General features: G+C 35.3%; 1 protein-coding gene across 5 annotated transcripts in view; it reads right to left on the bottom strand.

Annotated features, from left to right (window-relative positions):
* Window positions 1–2,828: 2,828 nt before the first annotated feature.
* Window positions 2,829–19,304, bottom strand: part of LOC126771551 (protein split ends) — a 98,698-nt gene continuing 82,222 nt past the window's right edge. For 3 of the 5 annotated variants that reach the window (XM_050491460.1, XM_050491463.1, XM_050491459.1), the window contains 10 exons: window positions 9,728–19,263; window positions 9,440–9,603; window positions 9,301–9,359; window positions 9,111–9,182; window positions 8,926–9,032; window positions 7,857–7,981; window positions 6,785–6,930; window positions 6,455–6,658; window positions 6,125–6,286; window positions 2,829–5,971 (listed from right to left, as the gene is read on the bottom strand). In XM_050491460.1, coding sequence (XP_050347417.1) covers window positions 5,837–5,971; window positions 6,125–6,286; window positions 6,455–6,658; window positions 6,785–6,930; window positions 7,857–7,981; window positions 8,926–9,032; window positions 9,111–9,182; window positions 9,301–9,359; window positions 9,440–9,603; window positions 9,728–19,263 — 10,710 coding nt within the window. In that variant the 3' untranslated portion in view covers window positions 2,829–5,836. The remainder of the gene's footprint in view (window positions 5,972–6,124; window positions 6,287–6,454; window positions 6,659–6,784; window positions 6,931–7,856; window positions 7,982–8,925; window positions 9,033–9,110; window positions 9,183–9,300; window positions 9,360–9,439; window positions 9,604–9,727; window positions 19,264–19,304) is intronic. The other 2 variants (XM_050491464.1, XM_050491462.1) reach the window with 1 other exon arrangement.

Raw genomic sequence — 19,304 nt, forward strand, 5'->3', positions numbered from 1 at the left:
ATCACCTAATAATATTAATGATGATAACAATGAAATTGAACGATTTTTATTTTTTATTCAGTGACCAGAAATCGAAGCCAGGTCCTCCCACGTGTTCTACTAGCTCGCTGACCGTTGAGCTGATCATTTCAATTTATTATAGTTTTTTGATATTTCAGTTATAGCCACGCTTGGAATTTGTATTTGGTTTAGTTTGTTGGTTTCGGTTGAGGCTTAGTATAAATTATATAGAGTCGTACGTTTTTTAAATAATAGACCCCCTAAAATCCGCCTAAATAAATGTAGCCCCTAAAAAAATCCCTGGACTTATTCCCCCTACATTAGGGGGGGGGGGGAAGTTGATATCACTGCAAGGAGCGGTGAAACTGCGGTTGAGACAAAGATAGTTTGTCAATATTACGTATAATGTTACCATAGTAACTGCATTCCCTGTTTTCGGAGATAAATAATTTTCAGAATTTATTTAAAGCAAAACGAGGTTACTAAATTTTACTTTTAATATATTTAATATTATATATATAATACATTTTTTTGATTAAAATATTTTTTCGTTTTCCAACTTTACCCAAAAACGATTGTATTGTTTGTTTTTGTTTCCGTTATCAATAGTACTTTAGCATCTTTATATAATACTGTATTAGCATTCTCCTCAGATGTTGAAATCTAAAAAACTCAATTAAATTATTTAATAAAGAATGGTTGCCACATATATTTTTAAGTTAACCTATTCTTTCGGAATGTAATAATATTATAAATTCAAGAAGAAAGTTAAATAATGTTGTTATTAGGAAATTATAAATAAGAGAAAGAATAAATTAAAATAACATATTTATATATAACGAAGCACTTTACTTTATTATTGGACTCCGTATTTATTTGTTTACATTGTCTACGAGTTGATATTTTTTTATCGAAAATCGTAACTTTTTTAGCTGTCGCTGGCAGCACTTACATGAAAAATAATTATAGGTAATGAATGATAAAAACTGAAAAATCCATCTTCAGGATTTTAATGCAATATAAGGTTCCTTCATGCTATGGCATAAACAATCATCACTGAGAAACTATATTTAGGGACAAAACTGTCGTACTTACGCGTAAAAACACAAGCTGGCAATTTTCTTCTTTCTATCGCTTTAACATGAAATAAGACGACAATGCACCATTGTATAACCCTCGATATGATATAAGAATTATTTCTCTGTCACTGGATTAGAATCGTTTTCTAACATAAAAAAGCAAAAATTGAACAATAAACACAATGACCGCACCAACTGTCAAGTTTGTTTCGCTACTTGAGTAGCCAACCTTGATAAAACTGGTTAAAGATTTGATAATTCTATCTCTGTCTAAACTATTTGTAATGTAATTTTCGTTCTCTTTCTTGTGTAAGTGAGAAGGACATCGTCAATTTGTCTATTAGTTTCTCTGTCTACGCTTGATACGGACTAAAACTCGAACTAAAAACGTTCCAATTTGAAACGTATTTTAATCTTTGATTTGTGTTCGCTAATAACATATCTTCTGGTTTTTACGTATATAATATCATTGTTTAAATAGAACGTAATGTACGAGTATATGTAAAACTAAAAGTAGTGTAGCTGTTATAGTTAAAAGATTAGATATATATCAATAAAAATATATATTTATAATAGTTGGATCATAGCAAATCATAGTTTGTAGTAGAGAAAACCTTGGTCTGACAATATTATATCGATAAATAAAAACAATATATTATTATTTGAATAGCATACTAGATATTTCGGTAATTATTGTACTACCTCATTTAAATATATGTACAGTCGAGGTCAACTAATTAGGGACAATAGTTCTATTTTTATGTTAGTAAATATGTTCTGTAAGTCTATATTTCAAGTATGTCCGTAGGTAGAGCTTTGAAAATGCTTACTCTAATTTCATGTTTGTAATATAAGTTCTCTTGTAGTAATAATTTTTCAAAATAAAATCTAGTTATACCATTTAAACAAGGAAAAACTCTTTGCTACTTACGTACTGTTTTTTTTTCATGGCCATCTAATTAAGGACATTATCATATGTGCGTACTATTTAATTAAACCTCAAGCTCATAGGAAGAACCACTTAAGAGTTCCGTTCTGATAAAAAGACAAGTTTTTCAGCCAAGTTTTACAGATCCAGGTAATAGCATTTCAGCAAGAACTATTCGTCAACGCCTAGGCGAGGCGCAGCTTTAGAAAGATCGCTCGAAAAGTTCCTTTGCTAATAAATGAACACAAAGCGGCGCGGTTAGCGTTCGCTAAGAAATTTGGACATTGACCCTATGACCAGTGGAAATTGGTGTTATTTTTTGACGAGATAAAGATAAAACTAATTTCTTCGGATAGTAAGCAGTACGTACGACGTCCGTCAAAAGCAGCGATGAACACTAAATGCACAAAAAAACGGTGAAACATGGAGGTGGCAACATCAAAATTTGTAATTTATTTTTAATGTTATTCCTATTAAGATGTTTTGTGTCCATAAATTCAGTCTTTAATTTAAAGATTAATTTAAAAAAAAAAACTTTTTTTAATTTTGCATTTATTAAAGTACCAAAATAAGCATCAAAGCTCTACAGAAAGACGCGTCATATAGATTTAAAGTTAATGTTTATTCAAATACAACATATCCTAAAAATGTCCCTAATCAGTTAGCCACGACCGTTTATCCCAGATTGTTATTCGAGTAGGAAAAAATAAAAATATTTATAAAAACAAGCAAATAAAGACTACCAAAAATATATGTTTGTATTTTGTTTGAGTTTTATGTTTTATTTATTGTCCTTGTCGATTACACAATAGCTAGGAGGATGATGTAAATGAAAACACTTTTTATGTATTATTTTTTTAATAGTATTGGTAGGTAGGAGGTACATAACACGCAGGAGTCTGGGTTTTTGGATAAAGGGAAGTTAAGATACAATACTATTTTAATATGTACAAAATATACAATTATTTCTAAATCCTAGCAAATTAAACTTAAAGTAGAAATATGATCACAATATTTTTTATATCCTTACATTTCACTATATTAAAACCAAAGAAGCAGGGAGCGCGTCCGGTCACAGCTGTTGCAATATAACAGTCTAGTCATCACCTTCACTTTTGCTGCACACTTGAGATCAAATGTTAATTTTACATATATTTAAACTCTATCAACTCGCACACAGACAACAGCCACCACCGCAAGCGACCCGCCGTACAATACCATTCCATACCCGCGGAACCACTTCATGCTTGAAAACATTGCAATTAAACGAAAGTAAATATATTTGTCTGACGTCATGGTGTATTCAAAATAACGATAATTTTGAAGGCACCTTGAAGTGAGACGCCTCCTGTAACAATCCATATACGCAAAAAAATTTGAAACACTTGAAAGACACAAAACTATATTATACTTCTCACAGTCTGGTGACTTAAGTCTGCCGAACCTTATAAATTAGGAACAAAAAACATTAAAAAAAACCTAACAATGATCTTTGTCTTGAACATGAAAGTCTTTGTGTACATTTTAAATATTAGTAATTGACACCTTGACGAAAACATAGGATGCAATTACTTATTGGCAAAGACTTGATAATTATAATATTAAATAGTATTTTTATGTTATTGCCAAAAAATAATCACACCACTGCAATAAATAAAGAATGAGTAAAAATACCAATTTGACCATAATAAATATTTCTTTTATAATTCTCATGTGTTGCCTATCTCATAAATTTATCTCAATATCAAGACTAAATACTGTATCGCTATGTTTACTGAAGACTTATTTACATTGATTTCCTTTATAAGAAAATCAAATAAGTGAACATTAGGGCATCCATTTACTAATAAAATTATGTTTTAAAATTAATGGACGAAGTGACAGTTCGTTAGTGTTCCTCCTAGCTATATTGAGAACTGTATGCGACGGAAACATGACGAAACATATAACATTTATACACCTATACATTAGTCCTTAAAAGAATATACAATACAATATGTTACCTGTGCTGTTATTCCTATATCGTACATATAAAATTACAATACATAAAATATTTTGTACTTTATTTCTCGTACGACAAAAGAGTCGCACTGTTATCTAATTATACATTGCGAAACGACGATGTAAACATTTTTAAGTAGAAATTATAGGTGAAACAACGAATTATAATTAGCAACCACTGAAGCTTTAGGTGAATTGGATGCAGACAATGGTATTTATATAATATGAGAAGTACAATATTGTTAATTTGTGCGATTTATAATGAATAAGTTATTATAATCACTAATAATTATTAGTGCGCCTACCATCTCAATTTATTTGTAGTTATTTTCGTAGCATTACCAAGATACCTTTGAGAGTAAAGAATATCGCGAGCGGCACCGCTGCTCGAACGGACAGTCTTTAGTCGAAGGAATTACAACAAGTAAACAGCATGAGGCGGTCGCATGGAATGGGAAATTAACTGTCGAAACAATGTAAGTGTGCAACGGCGATTGCCACGTCGCTCGTGTCCAAATGTTTCGAAGTAAATTCTAATATACAACTATTTATTAAAAAATACGATCTTATTAAAACCACCACTGGAAATATTTCTGGTAATTTGTAAACTATACACATAGGTTATCTCGGTAGCCGAAAAGCATCGATCGACGAGCGTTGTTTTTTGTATAATAATCTTCAACGTATGATTGACAAATGTCAATTATTATTAATTATTAGTTAAAATATTCGTTTCACTATTTAAATTTCTATAAATATATTTTAAAAAGATTGTTTGCGATGTGTTTAAAATTAAGGACTTTTTTAATGACAAGTGTTAAATTTAAATGAAGTCATAGAAAAATAAAATCTGGTGACATGGATAATATTAAATGATAATTTAACCATCACAATTTTTCTGAAGGTGGACTTAATGTTTAATGAATCCTATATTACTTATTAATGACAAAGGCGACACTGCACGCGCCGTTGGCTACACATGCATTGCTCAGTATGCTTTTTTAAGACTACCTATAAGCCTACGTAAAAAGTCAGAATCACAGTTTATTTTCCATGTGTATTTTTTACCGTTTCATACCGTTCATGTATCTTAATTTTACATAAAGAAGTCATCATTCGATACCCAGTTACAGAGTTATCCATTACCTACCGTAATGATCTAAATGAATAAATCGAATTTTAGTATGGATAGATTCGGTATTTACAAGATTTAAATTACTTTAGATCCTAGGCTTAAAACAAAATAACAATTTACACTAACAATAAAAAATGCTCGATAGATTGCCACTTATCTAATCGGAACCCAAAATTAAATATACTTTATCAACTGACATCGCACGTCACTATCATACCTTTTTATAAATTTAAACTCCGAATAAGGCCGAGCCCAGTCGACCATAACAAAAGTATTTTACAAAGCTATGTCTTAAATCTAACACTTAAATAGTTGACGGCGGCTTACGACTACGTTAAACTTTATACAAGCGCGCCTGCCGCCGCGACGCTAAGCCGTAACAATAAATACACTAACTTTACTCCACTACAACGAACGTTCACTTTCGAAGAGGTAATCCGACGCAATTCCGAGTACACTATATTAATGTCCAGTATTAAACGTTTGATCGGCGGCTTCCACCAGGTCGATGAATAACTACGATAATAGTAAAAATGAAGTTTCACAACCTGGATATATTTACAATTTTTTTATTAAAATATTCATCTAGCTGTGTCCACGTCGGGTAAAATATTTGTCACGTTCAATGATTATAGGTCGTCATATCCTAGAATCGAGGCTTATATCCGACGGAGGCGCCTCGTCTTGCGTCGTTCATCCGATGGCAGTGGCGATGACAATGAGCAAGTGCGCGATGTTGGCCACCCGGTGCATGAGGTCAGGCGCGATGCGATTTAGATTCTCGTTTGCAAAGTCACACGAAGGAAAAATATGGACCGTGTATAATGACTGTGGACAAAGACAATAAAGCAATTTATCAAAAAACATTCTCTGCATCTTTTATATTTTGCAAACAATAGTGTAATGTTTGCAAGATAACAATATTTCGATATTCACAACAACAATAGATCAATGCATATTGATAAGATTGATGATTGTTACCTGCTGGTGTCCGGGCGTAGGCGCTACGTTGACAATGCCGGCGGCCTGCTTGCGCTGCAGGTAGGTGATGAAACCGGCCGTGAGGTTGGTGGACTGCTGTAGTACGTCCATGTGGTCGCGACCGCAAGGCAACGCCAGCAGCATGCAGTGTTCGTTCTCCAGCTGTATTTATTAAAACATATATTTCATAAAGGATTGAAATTTTCTAAAATTCTAATTACTAGTTAATCGGCATCGGGATTTTCTAAATATACTTATAAATATTTAGAATAATTATTTTCGTTAAAAATACTTCGTTTGGAGTAGATTATTTAAATGTAAATTACTGACCTTCATCTTGCGATGCACTTGGTCGAGCTGTGCCGGCTCGAGGCGCATGCGCTGTGCGATGCGCAACAGCGAAGCAGCCGTACCGTCAGAGTTTCGTAACAGTGCGTCTGCCGCCACTCCGGGGTTTCCGCCCACGAAGTGCATCTGCACCGCAGCTGAATCGTTTTTCAAGGCCAGTAATCCTTGCCACATGACAGGATACCGCTGTCGAAGGGAAGAAAATTATAAGATAATAATAGATTTTCAATCGATACAGCTAAACAGTCTCAAAAGCTTTAGAAATGTTCACAAAATGTGTCGATTTCGATTGCGTGTGAGTAGACGACTCACCCGCAGCAACATCTGGAGCGAGTCGGCCTCGCGCGGCACCTGCGACGCGTGCGGCGGGCCGGGCGGGCCGGGCGGCGGCAGCGCGGCGGGCGGGCGCGACGTGCCGTGCGCCGGCGGCGGGGAGCGCCCGCAGCGCACGCCGTACACTGCGACAACAAGTTGGGAGGACGAGTTATGACGAGCTCACAAATCATCGTTTTCATACAAAATTTAGTTCCTATAATACAGAGTACCCGTAAGAGGATAAATTACATCAGGCGTAGGAGCTCGGACGAAACTTTTTAAGTATTTAATAATGTAAAGTAAGTAAAAGTCTGTATTTGTCCCACTGCTGGGCTAAGACCACTTCTCCTTTTTTGAGAATAAGGTTTATTTAATAAGTATATAACATTAATAATAAATATTTATCAACATAATAAATAACATAATAGAAAAAATAAGCGTAATAATTAAATAAAATAAAAATGTTTTAAGTAAATAAAAACTTTTAATTACAAGTAGCCACTAGCGACATGCCAATAAAAAAGAAAATTTCAGTAGCAGCAGTCGCTGCAAGCTTGTCTTTTATTTGTTGAAAAAAAGTACGGCAAATGAACCAGATACTAAGAGGTCACTACTACCTCAAAAACTAAGATGGATTGGTCCTCTCACCCTTAAATCGGAACACAACAATACTAAGTAGTATTGCTGATACCTACCCAGATGGGCTTGCACAAAGCCCTAGTTCTGCACCTGAACTGCGATGTCTCATCGGATTATAAGAATGGAGTATAGAATACACTTTTGTTATATGACCCGCACCCGGCTTTTCCTTTAAGAATGACCATGTTAATCGAATTCAGTCAAAAGAATATTCACGAAGAAAATGGATGAAAATAGAAATGTATTGCTCTTTTATTTGATACTGTTCCGTATGCACATAGGCATTAATGTTTTGACTTTTAACATATCTATTTGATTAATCTCTGTCCACGAAAGCTAAACAAATATTAGTCAGTGAGTCGCTGTACTTCGGAATAAATGGTCGTCAACCAACTAGTTTATTATTCCCCGTTCCCTGCAATATACTTACTGATATGCCTGTCGTGCGGCAGGGGCGACGGCGAGTGCGCGGGGCGCGGCACGCGCGCGGACGGCGGGCGCCGCAGCTCCAGGGGCGGTGTCGGCGCCTCCGAGCCCTCCGCCTCCAGCGCGCCTCTACACATGGAACAACAATTATCGGATACCTTACACAAGCAGTGGTGCAGTTATTAAGTTCAAGTTAAATTATCTGATGCAAATTTTACCTATAGCCAATTTCAATAACAGGATTGTATCGGAACTTTTGCAATAAAATGAATTGTTTATAAGTAATTAAGTGGAATAGTATTGTATTATATACGAAATAATGATATATAAATCAAGAACTGTTTGTAGAGCATAATATAGCAAACGCAATATCAAATCGCAGAAAATATGTAAATTGAAGGTTTATTTATTCTTACTTCATCTGTTGAAATCTACTAACACTTTATACAGTGCTCATATACATATATCATAATATTAAATGTCATGATCATCACGTTTATAATGAAAAAAACAATGTTTATTTTATTTAACTTAAATAAATTATTAGTTGATATAAAGCTAGTTTAATAGTACTGTTGGATAGATATTGAACAAAGAAAATACGAACATATACATATGTACGTCATTTGTATCTTAAAAAAACATAAATATTTATTCGGTTGGTGAATTTTCAATGAACAAAGCCTACAATTTAAAGCGATTTGCTTCTTTTCAGAAAATATATTTACGTAATACACTCGATCCCGTCACTAAGTGTCGTAGAATATAAAAAATGACGCACGAAAATTATCCTAATAAAAAAACTGATACAATTATGGTATTATATTATAGATATTATTGAATGTACGTAAGAAGTCATAATTAAGATTAGGCAGTTCATATATTTTTTAGTATGCATTTTAAAGTTAATTTTTACGTAATCTGGATTAGGTGCGATATAATGTTAATAACAGGTCAGGTGATAAAAAGTGAATAACCAAATGGATAAAGCATTATTAGGAAAAACCAAATTTTTTATAGTTATTATTTGAAAATAATTTACGTGAAACTTACAGCTGAAAAGTCTTACGTACCTTGTGAAAGAAGTGGGTGTGGGCAGGTTTTCGTACTGTGTAGCACGAAAATGTTGTTGGTACATCTGATAATGGTGATGCGAGAAATGAGGATACATTCCTTCGCCCTGTTGACAGATAATTAACATTGATATAAATGTATTAAAAATTAAATTCACGGCGTCCAAAAGAATTAAGTTAATTACATTATGATATACCGAGGTGATAGGAGAAGTCTGTTGATGTGCAGGCGGAGGACTTCTAACTAAATCCGCAGACTATTCCGGATAGCATGAACAAAATGACTCTCTTTATACATATTTTCAGTTAATAATTTATATAGTACTCTTAAGTGATAAAAAGGTAATAAAAACAGAAGAAATCTATCATACTCACCAATGCAACTTGGCCTTGAGGACTGACCGCAGGGACACTCGTAATGGTAACTCGTGATCCTGAAATAACACCAAAATAGAAGTATACCGAAAAAAAGACTGTTGTTTTCCTCATGTTCTTGCTTAGACTTTTTACGTACCCGGGTGATGTTGCGGACCAACGACGGCGACCTGCTTCGAGTGCGGCGGATGGTGCGCGCCGCGGGGCAGACTGGCCGGGCCCGCGTAGGCGCCGCGGAATCCACGCGATGCGCCTGCCACGCCGCCCAGCGCGCTCGCCGCTCCTGCCTCTCCTTCTCCGCCTCTGCGAATATACACCCCGTTTATTAGTTCGAAAATATCATATTACACAACAGTACAAATGATAATGTGAATCTATGATAGATGAAATTAAATAAATTACTTTTTAATTATTGAATACAAAATACCTGACAAGAATCGGTGTGACTCGGTCAGGCGGATGGTGTACGGACGGTGGACGGTGTGGAAGAGCCGGTGACTGTACGCGCGCGTCAGTGGCCTCGGTCGCACCGACCGGCATCATATTAGACGGTACGTTGTCGACGATGCGGCGGACGTATCCAGCGTCTCCGGCGACAACCTCACCGGGTACAGCAGGTGAGAGATCGGCGGCGGGTGGTAGGAGACGTTCTATTTCAGGTTGTCGCTCGGCTAATTGCAGCGGCCGTTCGTGCACTATTGGAGAAGCACCACCGACCCGATTCGTTGCATTCGCAGCTGCTTCAAAGGCACTTGCTAGTTTGGCACTAATCTCTGATATCATTTTCTTAGGCGGTTTCATTATAGGAGTTGGATTGTTAGATGATGGAACAACAACTGTAGAAGAGGTAGTTGTCATTTTGATTGCCGTGTCAGTTTCTATCTTAGCAGTAGCAATTGGTTCGACTAATTTTTGTATTTTAGTTTCCTTAACTGTGTCATCCTTTTTAGCATTTTCGTCGCTGCTATCTAAGGAGGCATCGGACAGACTTCTATCTCTTGTCCTTTTTACGCCTCTTGGAGACTTTCTTGTGTCACATTGAGGTACTTTATCAATATTCGTTTTAGTGCCACTTAGTCTTGTAGATCTTTTTTTATTGCTTTCTTTACTGTTTTTAAATTGAACTGTATTAGAACCTTTGATCACATCATCGATTACGTCATCAACAGTGCTTCGTTGAATATCCTTTTCCTGTAGGCGTCTGGATTTTCGAGTATTTGTTGAAGGTGATGCAAAAACTTCAATTTTGTCTTCTTTAGATTTCTCTACACTTTTAACTTGATCCTTCTGTGTTATACTAAGAGTTGATGTTGCAATTGCATTCGAGTGTCCAGAAAGAGGACTTTTTATTGTCAAAATTAAGCGGGGCCTTACTTCAGTTTTATTCGGTGATGTTACGGTTTCATCTCCAGAGTCTTCGTGAAAATCATAGACGTCACCAGGCATATTGTTTAAATTACTAGATACCATATTTTTTATTTGTTTATCTACTTTTAGCCTCCCTCTCCCACGTTTTGAAGTCCCTCGGGATGGTTTATTTATCTGACGAGTTTGTACTCTGTCTTGATTTTTATCTGTTCTTTTGCCGCGAGCACTTCGACCACCTCTTTTTCCAGTAGGTGTTGTTTTTTCTATAATACATTCCTCAATTAAATTAGTTTCATGAAATGGTTCCTCTTTATTCTCTGTTTGTTTAAAAGATTCTACTTTGGAAGGATCAATTTTATTGGATTCTCCTTGATCCAGAGAGTCGATTGATGTATTTGTTTCCGATTTTAAAATTTCTGTGTCCTTTGTGGTAAGATTTCTTTCTTCACTAATTTCAACTTTCTTTTCATCTAAATTATCATTACATAAAGAATCTACTTTTTTAATGACTGACTCAATATTAACATCTTTGGCTGTCCAGTATTCATTTTCTTCTATGTTTTTTATATCGTTATTAACATTTTGATCATGATTTGTAAGTAAGTCAAATAATTGTTCTTTGTTTTCTTTTAAATCAGATTTTTTAGAATTATCATTTATGTCGTAAGTGTTAACTTTATCATTTTTTTCTTGTATTTTTGGTAAACTTTCATCAGCTTTTTCTTGGCTAGTATATTTGACATCATTTTCTTTAAAATTATTTTCTGACTTTTCAATTAATGCCATTGTATAATCATTATCATTTTTATTTTTTAGTATTTCCTGGCTTAAGGTCTGTTTCGACATTGGTATCTCAATTTCTTCTTTATCTCTAGCGGCATAATCAGTACTTTCGCTTTTATCGTGACTTTGCGTGTTAAGAGTTATATTTTTACCGACATTTATTTCTACTTTTTTTTCAGGATCATTTGTAATTTTGATTTCATTTGTATTGTCTTTTAATAATTCCTCAAAGTCTGTTTCACATTTGGGTATATTTTCAACTGGTGATGTAGAAATTGAGGATGCTGAATTTTCGGAATTTAATTCTGTACCAGGAGCTTCAATCATTTTATCAGATTGCTCGTGTTGTTTGTGTTGAGAATCAAGATCACGCTGAGCATGATTTAGTAATGACATCGGCATATGGTTATCAACATGATCGCTTTCACTTCTTGAATGTAAACGTATAGTAGCTTTTGGAGTTGAACTTTTTAGTAGCAACGGAGTCATAACTACGTTACCAAGACTTGAAGTTGTGACTACGACAGAATTGGACGTTTCTGATTTACCTAAAGAAGACGCCGGCTTTACTGTAGCCATAGATAAAACAGAAGGAGATCCTTTGTTTGCATCCAGCTGCACGACGTTTGTCACGGAACTTGTTGTAAGCAGTCTTTGTGAATTTATTGTATGTATTACATTAGATCCATGTCCTCTATTAACGGTAGTTTCTTGAATATTGCAAATGCTTGATTTACCTGTACCTTGAATAATAGACGTTGTTGAATGAGAAACACCAGCCACATGTATAAGAGGTGACGAAACAAACGGTATGTGGTTATTTTCAGATTTATTCGTTTGAGTTTCTCTTTTTTCAATCAATTGACTTTTGTTATTTAATAATACTTTATTAGAAAGATGTAAAGTTGAATTAATATTATTAACATGCAATGCATTCTGCATAGGAATAAGACGATTTGGCGCCATTACTGTATGATTCGAACTTGGTGGCAATCTTGTTGGGGATAAAATAATTTTAGCTGTATCAGTAATATTTTCCGATTTCCTGGAATCTCCTGCTATAATCTTTTGCTGATGCATCAACTGTGGATTATTTACTCCAGTTCCTTTAGGTTGTTGTATGACGTTGTTAGTGTTCAATTGTTTAGAAATAGGTGCTAGAACTGGTGTTACGGGTAATCTGTTGAAATGTATTGGGGTACCTTGTGTTTGTACCAAGACTGAATTAGGTCTATTAGGAGAAACCATAGTTCTAGCACCATGAGGAATATGCACTGTTTGTATTGGACTAAGTGGTGGTTGTTGCATTCTAACAACAGTAACTTGACCTGGAGATCGTTGTTGTAAAGCAGTCGGTGAAGATAATCCAACTGAATTTATATTTTGTTGCGAAGTATTCAATACCATATTTGATAACCGTGGTGAAGTCACAGTTTCTGTTTGTTGATTAGGTTTAGGGCTAAGCAATATTTGTTCATTGGTCATTCTAGGTGAAATAACAATTCCCTGAGGTTTTTGGTAAATAATATGAGGTTCCGGAATTTTTATTGTAGGTGGCTGCATACTAGATACTTGAGGTCTAATCATCTGGTTTATAACTTGATATGGTGGATTCACTCGATTTGAATTTATTATAGGTCTCAAAGTATTGTTTACTTGCATGTTTTGATTTTCTGTGGCTTTTATCTGCACAATGTTAGCTGTTATGTGAGTAGGCTTGTTTTCGGTATTATCTCTATTTGCTATGGAACTTACAGGAATATTAAGAAGATGTGGTTGTTCTATTAATTTATTATTTGACAAAGTCCAAGAGGTAATGACTGGAGTTGCTGTAGATGTTATTTGTTGGACAGTTTCTTGTTTCGTTAAAATCGGTTTTATTTTACTTTCATTAGAACTTTTAGGTATTTCAATTGATTCCTTAGTAATAGTTTGTACTATATTTGTCTTCGGCTTCGTCACAATAATATTAGATATTTCTGTAGTCTGCGCTAAATTTGTTTTTGTGTTATTGTTAAGAGATTGGTTAGCTGTTATGATGTTTACTGGTAATCTTTCAATAGCGTCTTGATTTGTTTCCTCGATTTCTTCTGTATCGGTGTCAATTAAAAGCAAGTCATTGTCAGAAACTGGTGTATCAGGCTTCATTTCCATTTCGCTTGCATTTAAATTTTGAACTGCTTGTCTCATTTCTTCCGCATCTTCTTCAGGAATTATTTCATTTTCAATTGGTGTACTTTCAATTTCAATTTGATGGACAGTATTATTTTCCACCTCTTCATAACAACTATCAAAAGTATTTACCTTTCCACCAAAGCTCTCACCCAACAATGCAGCTACGGCGTCTTCTGTTTCTTCTTGAGAAATGATTGCACGTTGTTTTTCTTCTATTTTTTTATCAACTTTACAAGAATGTGAATCATTTACAATCGTTTTTTCAGATTGTTTTTCTGTATCATTTTCTAAATTGGGTATACTGCGTACTGCATCTTCACTTATTTTAACATCCGTATCTTCTTCAATTTCAAGATTAAAAGGTGTAAGAATACTCTGTTTACTTGTTTCAATATCAAGTGGGGGATCTTTGGGTAATGGTACTTCACTGATGTCTTGAACGATATTGTCTATTGGAGGTGGCATCGGAATATCATTAACTTCAATATTTCTTGTTAGATCATAATCAATTTCAATTCCATCATCGACAACTAAGCGATTAGGAGTATCGCATTCATTATTTTTAATATCATTATTTTCATCTGACTGAATCAGGAACGGGGGACTGTCTGTTATCCTAGGTAAACTCGGAGATTCAGATAGAGACTTACTATCATCTGATTTATCGGTCAATTCCACCTTCTGTATATCAGTAGGTAATGGTATATCAAGCAACATCGTTTTAGGAGATAATTGGATACTATTTTCCATGTAAGTACCCTCAACTTTCGTGATTTTCTCATGATGATAGCTATGATGATGTTCTTTTCGACTTTGTCTTTCTTCTCTATTTTTCTTTTTCTTTTTCTTTCTTTCTCTGGATTCCTTTTTGCTTTTATCGCTATACTTACTAAAAGATAAAGATTCTCTCTTGTAATTTATATCTGCATATTTTAATTCAATCTCTGCTTTTTTAGGAACGAAATCGGATAAACCATCTGACTTAATACGATTATCATCCATGTTTGAAGTGTCTGCAAACAAACGAGCTTCGATTGCCTTACTGACAGCATCGACATCAAGGCTATTGTCATCGTCCTTAATGAAATGTCTTTTTTCTTTCCTCTTTTTATCTCTCTTTCGCCTACTATCATCTCTCTCTTTAATTTTTATGTCATCGTTATTTAGAGTGGCTTTTTCATTGCTCTTACATATCTGTGATTCAAATTCCAGAGGGAGAGATTCTGTTTTATTATTTATGTTTCCTGAATCTCTATCAGACTCATCTGAAAGAGGTCCAAATATGTCTTCCATTTTGCCTTCCTTTTTGTTATTATTGGAAACTGATTCAGCCATTAAGTCATATGACTGATGCGGTGAACGTCTTTCCTTTTTAATTTTTAGTTTTTCATCTCGTAGTTCATCAGTGTCAAGACTATCGCGAGTTTTCTCTTTTCTTTTTTCTTTTTTGTTACTATGACGACGCCCTTTATCGGAATTTTTATGTTTAGTGTCAACTTCTGAGGTAGTTTCATGAGCAGTCTCAGTCTTCGTATCTTCATCAGAAAAGGAAAATTTATATTTCTTCTGTTTCTTTTTATGTTTTTTACGTACTTCAGATATATTTCTATTTGGTGGACTAGATTCATTTTCGGATGATAAATCGTTAGGATAGCTTTTCGCAAATGATATTCTATAATCAATTTCAATATCTAAGCTCGATTTTAATCGGTTATCTTCACTGTCACTTTTACCAAATAAATTTAAAAGAGATGTTTTCTTCACTTTATCATCACTTGATTCTTTAAGCTCAATATCTTTAAATTTTTGGGATGATTCAGAATCTGAAAATATTTCTTTTTTTATTTTATCAATAAAAGTAGGACTTCTATTTATATTACGTTTAGCATTGTCTTCATCGGACGTATCTGACATAATGCGAGTCCGTGAATTTTTACGAGATAGTTTATTGCGAGAATCTTCTTCATTACTACCTACATCAAAGTAATCGTTTGTTCTATTTCGATCATATTCCAGACTAGAACCATGCGATTTCTCACGCTTTTTGCTATGTATTACAATCTGATCATCATCGGTAGAGCTATCCATAGAAGCTTTGTGACATTTACGACGTTCATTTTCAGAATCACTATCTTCATCCCAGCTTGATCTTTTCTTTTCTTCGCGTTTTGCTCTACTTTGTTTTAACTGACTAAATTTAGCTTTAATTTTTTCCTGACGTTTTTCTTCTTCCTGTTTTTGCATATTCTTACATGATCTAGCTTTAACTTTGTCATACATAGAAATATATGTCGGTTCATCATCAATAATATCAAATATTGAATGTTTTTTCGGTTCGTCGGAATCTGAAGTGTCAGTACTCTGAACTTGTTTACGATTTCGTCTTTTGTTTGGATCATTTCGTTCATCCCTACTTTTCCGATCAGTAGACATTCGCTTTTCACGAGCAGTTTCTTTTTTCTTGTCATCGTTTTTTACCTTACGATCTTCTTTTATCTTATTACTTATTTCAGCTTGTTGTAAAGCATCTTGTTGCATTTGAAGTTCTTGGATCTGCTGCAATTGCTGTATTCGTTTCTTTTCTTTCATTTCTTTTCGCATTGCTTTTTGCTTTTCGTCTTCTTCGCTAGATCTGAGTTCTAATGTGGCAAGAAAATCAATATTATTTTGGAGCGATTCCGATGACGCATCCGAACTTCCAACTGACTTCTCCTCGTTATCTTGCGACGGACTTTTCTTAGTTATTTTATTTTTATCAATTCCGGTTTCTTTAATATCACAGTCCTTTATATTAAGAAACATGTCATCTGGTGGTTTGACCTGATTTTTCTTATCATCTTTTGTTTTGCTTTCAATTATCTTAGCGAAATGACCTTTACTAAACTTAGTAGTTTTATGCCTTTCTAAGCTCCTTGAATCTTTAGATTCACGACGTTCGACCTGACGACTTTTCTTATTGTCTTCTAAATGAAGACAGTCTATGCTATCTTGTGATGACATTCTTCGTTTATGACCAATATGAGATGGCAAGCTTGAACACGAATTAAGTCGCTCCTTACGTTTAGAATCAAGGCCAGGTGAATCTACTGAATAATGTCTTTGTTTTTCAGATATATCGGCCTTACTTTTTGTCATATTTTCATGGTAATTATCTACTTTATTCTTATAATTATGATCACTACATTCTTTTTCTTCTTTTAGTTTTTGTTTAAATGGCTGTTCTCCATGCTCTTTTTCCTCCTTAATTTCACTTTTAATTTTTAATTTACCATCCAATTTATTATAGTCATGAGACTTCGACAGCTCTTTATCGACTTCAAGTTTATGAGTATCAGCACCTTTAGATCGAGATTTTGGCTCTTCTTTTATGTCAGCATTATCCAAGTCCTTTGATTTTAATGAGTCATGGGACGCTCTCGACGTTGTGGAATCTGTAGAATCTTTTCGACAAATATCTCTAGAAGACTCATCTCTCGAACTCTTTCTACTTTTTGAACTATCAGTGTCCTTTTTCATGTCTCGTTTAGGGTCACTATCCTTTTTAGATCGATCATGTCTGTGCTTTTCCTCACGTTTTAAAGTTTTTGTCAATATGTCAACTTCAATCAGGTCTCTTTTTCTATCTCTTTCAAATTTTTCTTTCTTATGATTCTCATGACGGGCACTCTTGTCATCATTATGTCTAGATTTTTCAACTTTCTCCGTAAGCTTTTCACCCTCTTTGTCAGACTTAAGCTTATCAACTTTCTCAGAATTAAATTTAACGCTTAAAATATCTTCCTTTGTTTTACGCTCTTTTTCATTTCTGTCAAGTTTAAAACTTTTGTTACTTTTAGATCTTTCTTTTTCAATATCTTTGTCAACGCGGTCTCTACTATGTCTAATTTTATCACGCTCGTTTTTGCTATTTTCTTCTTGTATTTTGCCATTATCTGTTGTTGTTCGATCAGGTGAAAACAATAGATTATTAGCAATTTTTGATTCATCGACTGATTTATCTATAGATCTAATACAGTCAATATTCTCTTTCCCAGATTTATCTTCTTGCGAAGTAGCTGTAGATTCACTTTTTTCTTTATTCTTATCGTTATGTTTATTATCCTGGTTCGGTTCTGAATTCTTTTTAATTAATTCCACGTAATTTATAGCATTGAGATGATTGGCTGAATGTATTTTATATGACACAGAATCTTTACTTATATGGTTTTGAAATGATTTTTCTTTACATCGTTCAGTTTCTTTTTTTATCCGGAAACTTGATTCATGCATTTTACTTTCTTGTTCCAACTGTTGTTTAATGTCTTCTTGGATAATTGATTCTGTTTTTGTATCATATTCGCTCTTGAAAATATATTTTTCGTGTTGATTAATTTGAATGTCCAATTGAATTGTCTCTTGTTTTATTACTTTATTATCTTGACTACGCATTTTCGTTTCATCGCGAAAGCAATTTCTCTCATATTTATTAATTAATGAGTCACTGGATTTTTGAACAGACTTGTCTTCGAAGTAATCTTCTTTCTTAATTGTTGTTATTTTTTCTTCATGGCATCCCCGACTTTCATTCGAAATATTTTGATTCAACTTTTGTTCTTGAGCTTGAGCCAAAAAAATATGATCTAGTGGTCTAACCAAATTGGCCTTGTCGAATCCGATTTTATCAATCGCTGAAGATATGTTTTCGTCTAGGATTGGAATCGATGAGTTTCTTATTTTGCCCTCAGGTTTATCACGTTCGCCATCCAACTCAGCTCGGTCTCTATCAATAGGCGGTGATTGTTTCTTCTCGGAAAACTCTAATACCGATCTATCAGTGGAAGGCGTTCTCGTTCTTAATCGTGATTCATGCAAACTTTCAAAATCAGTTAATTTGGTTATTCTTTGAAGAGATGTTGAATGTATGCGTTCAATTTCATCAGGATCTACCATCGAAATCAAACTAGCAGCAGATGTTGTCGTTGCGGAACAAGGCACCGCGGTTGCAGCTACGGAATGCACAGGGAATGGGTAGCGTAGCACACGTGGCACTGTCGTTGGCAATGTATGTGGGCTACTCGCTGGACTTGGAACCCTTGCAGCTCCCTCCAGCCGCTCCGAGTCCTCGTCGAACACGGAACGCTTTGCGAGTAAGGAGAGCACTACCTCCGAAGGCTTCACTTCATTGACGTCGAGTTCGAGCAAGCGATGACGAAGGCGAGCTCGATCAGGTGCGTCGGCATGAGCGCGCGAGCCAGTCCACCTTTCGTACTTCTCGTCAAGAGAGCGAATACGTTCCTCAAGCGAAGGAGAGTGTGGGGCGGAGCCACCACTCGAAGACGAAGCGGAGGGCGGTCGCGGCGGAGAAGCCGGTGCGGGAGGTGGTAACGAGCGCGGTTGTGTAGGTGCAGCACGCAACAGCTGCACAGCGAACTTCGGGAGAGGCAGACTCATTGGTAGAGGTGGTCGTTCCCGCGGAGGTCGACGTGGCTCTGTGGGTGGAGCGTCTGGCTCATCGCGCAGGGGAGTGCCAGCGCGCGAAGTTCGCGAACCTCGAGATCCCGATTCATCGCGGCGACGTCGATGTCGCCGACGAGAGATGTGACTGCGAGATCCTGATCGCGATCGTCTCGATCCACCGCCAACACTGCGATGCCTTTCCTAAAACGAATCACTTTATCTTTAATTTCGCGTCTATAAAA

Source organism: Nymphalis io, chromosome 11 (assembly GCF_905147045.1).
Source record: "Nymphalis io chromosome 11, ilAglIoxx1.1, whole genome shotgun sequence".
NCBI lineage: Eukaryota > Metazoa > Arthropoda > Insecta > Lepidoptera > Nymphalidae > Nymphalis > Nymphalis io.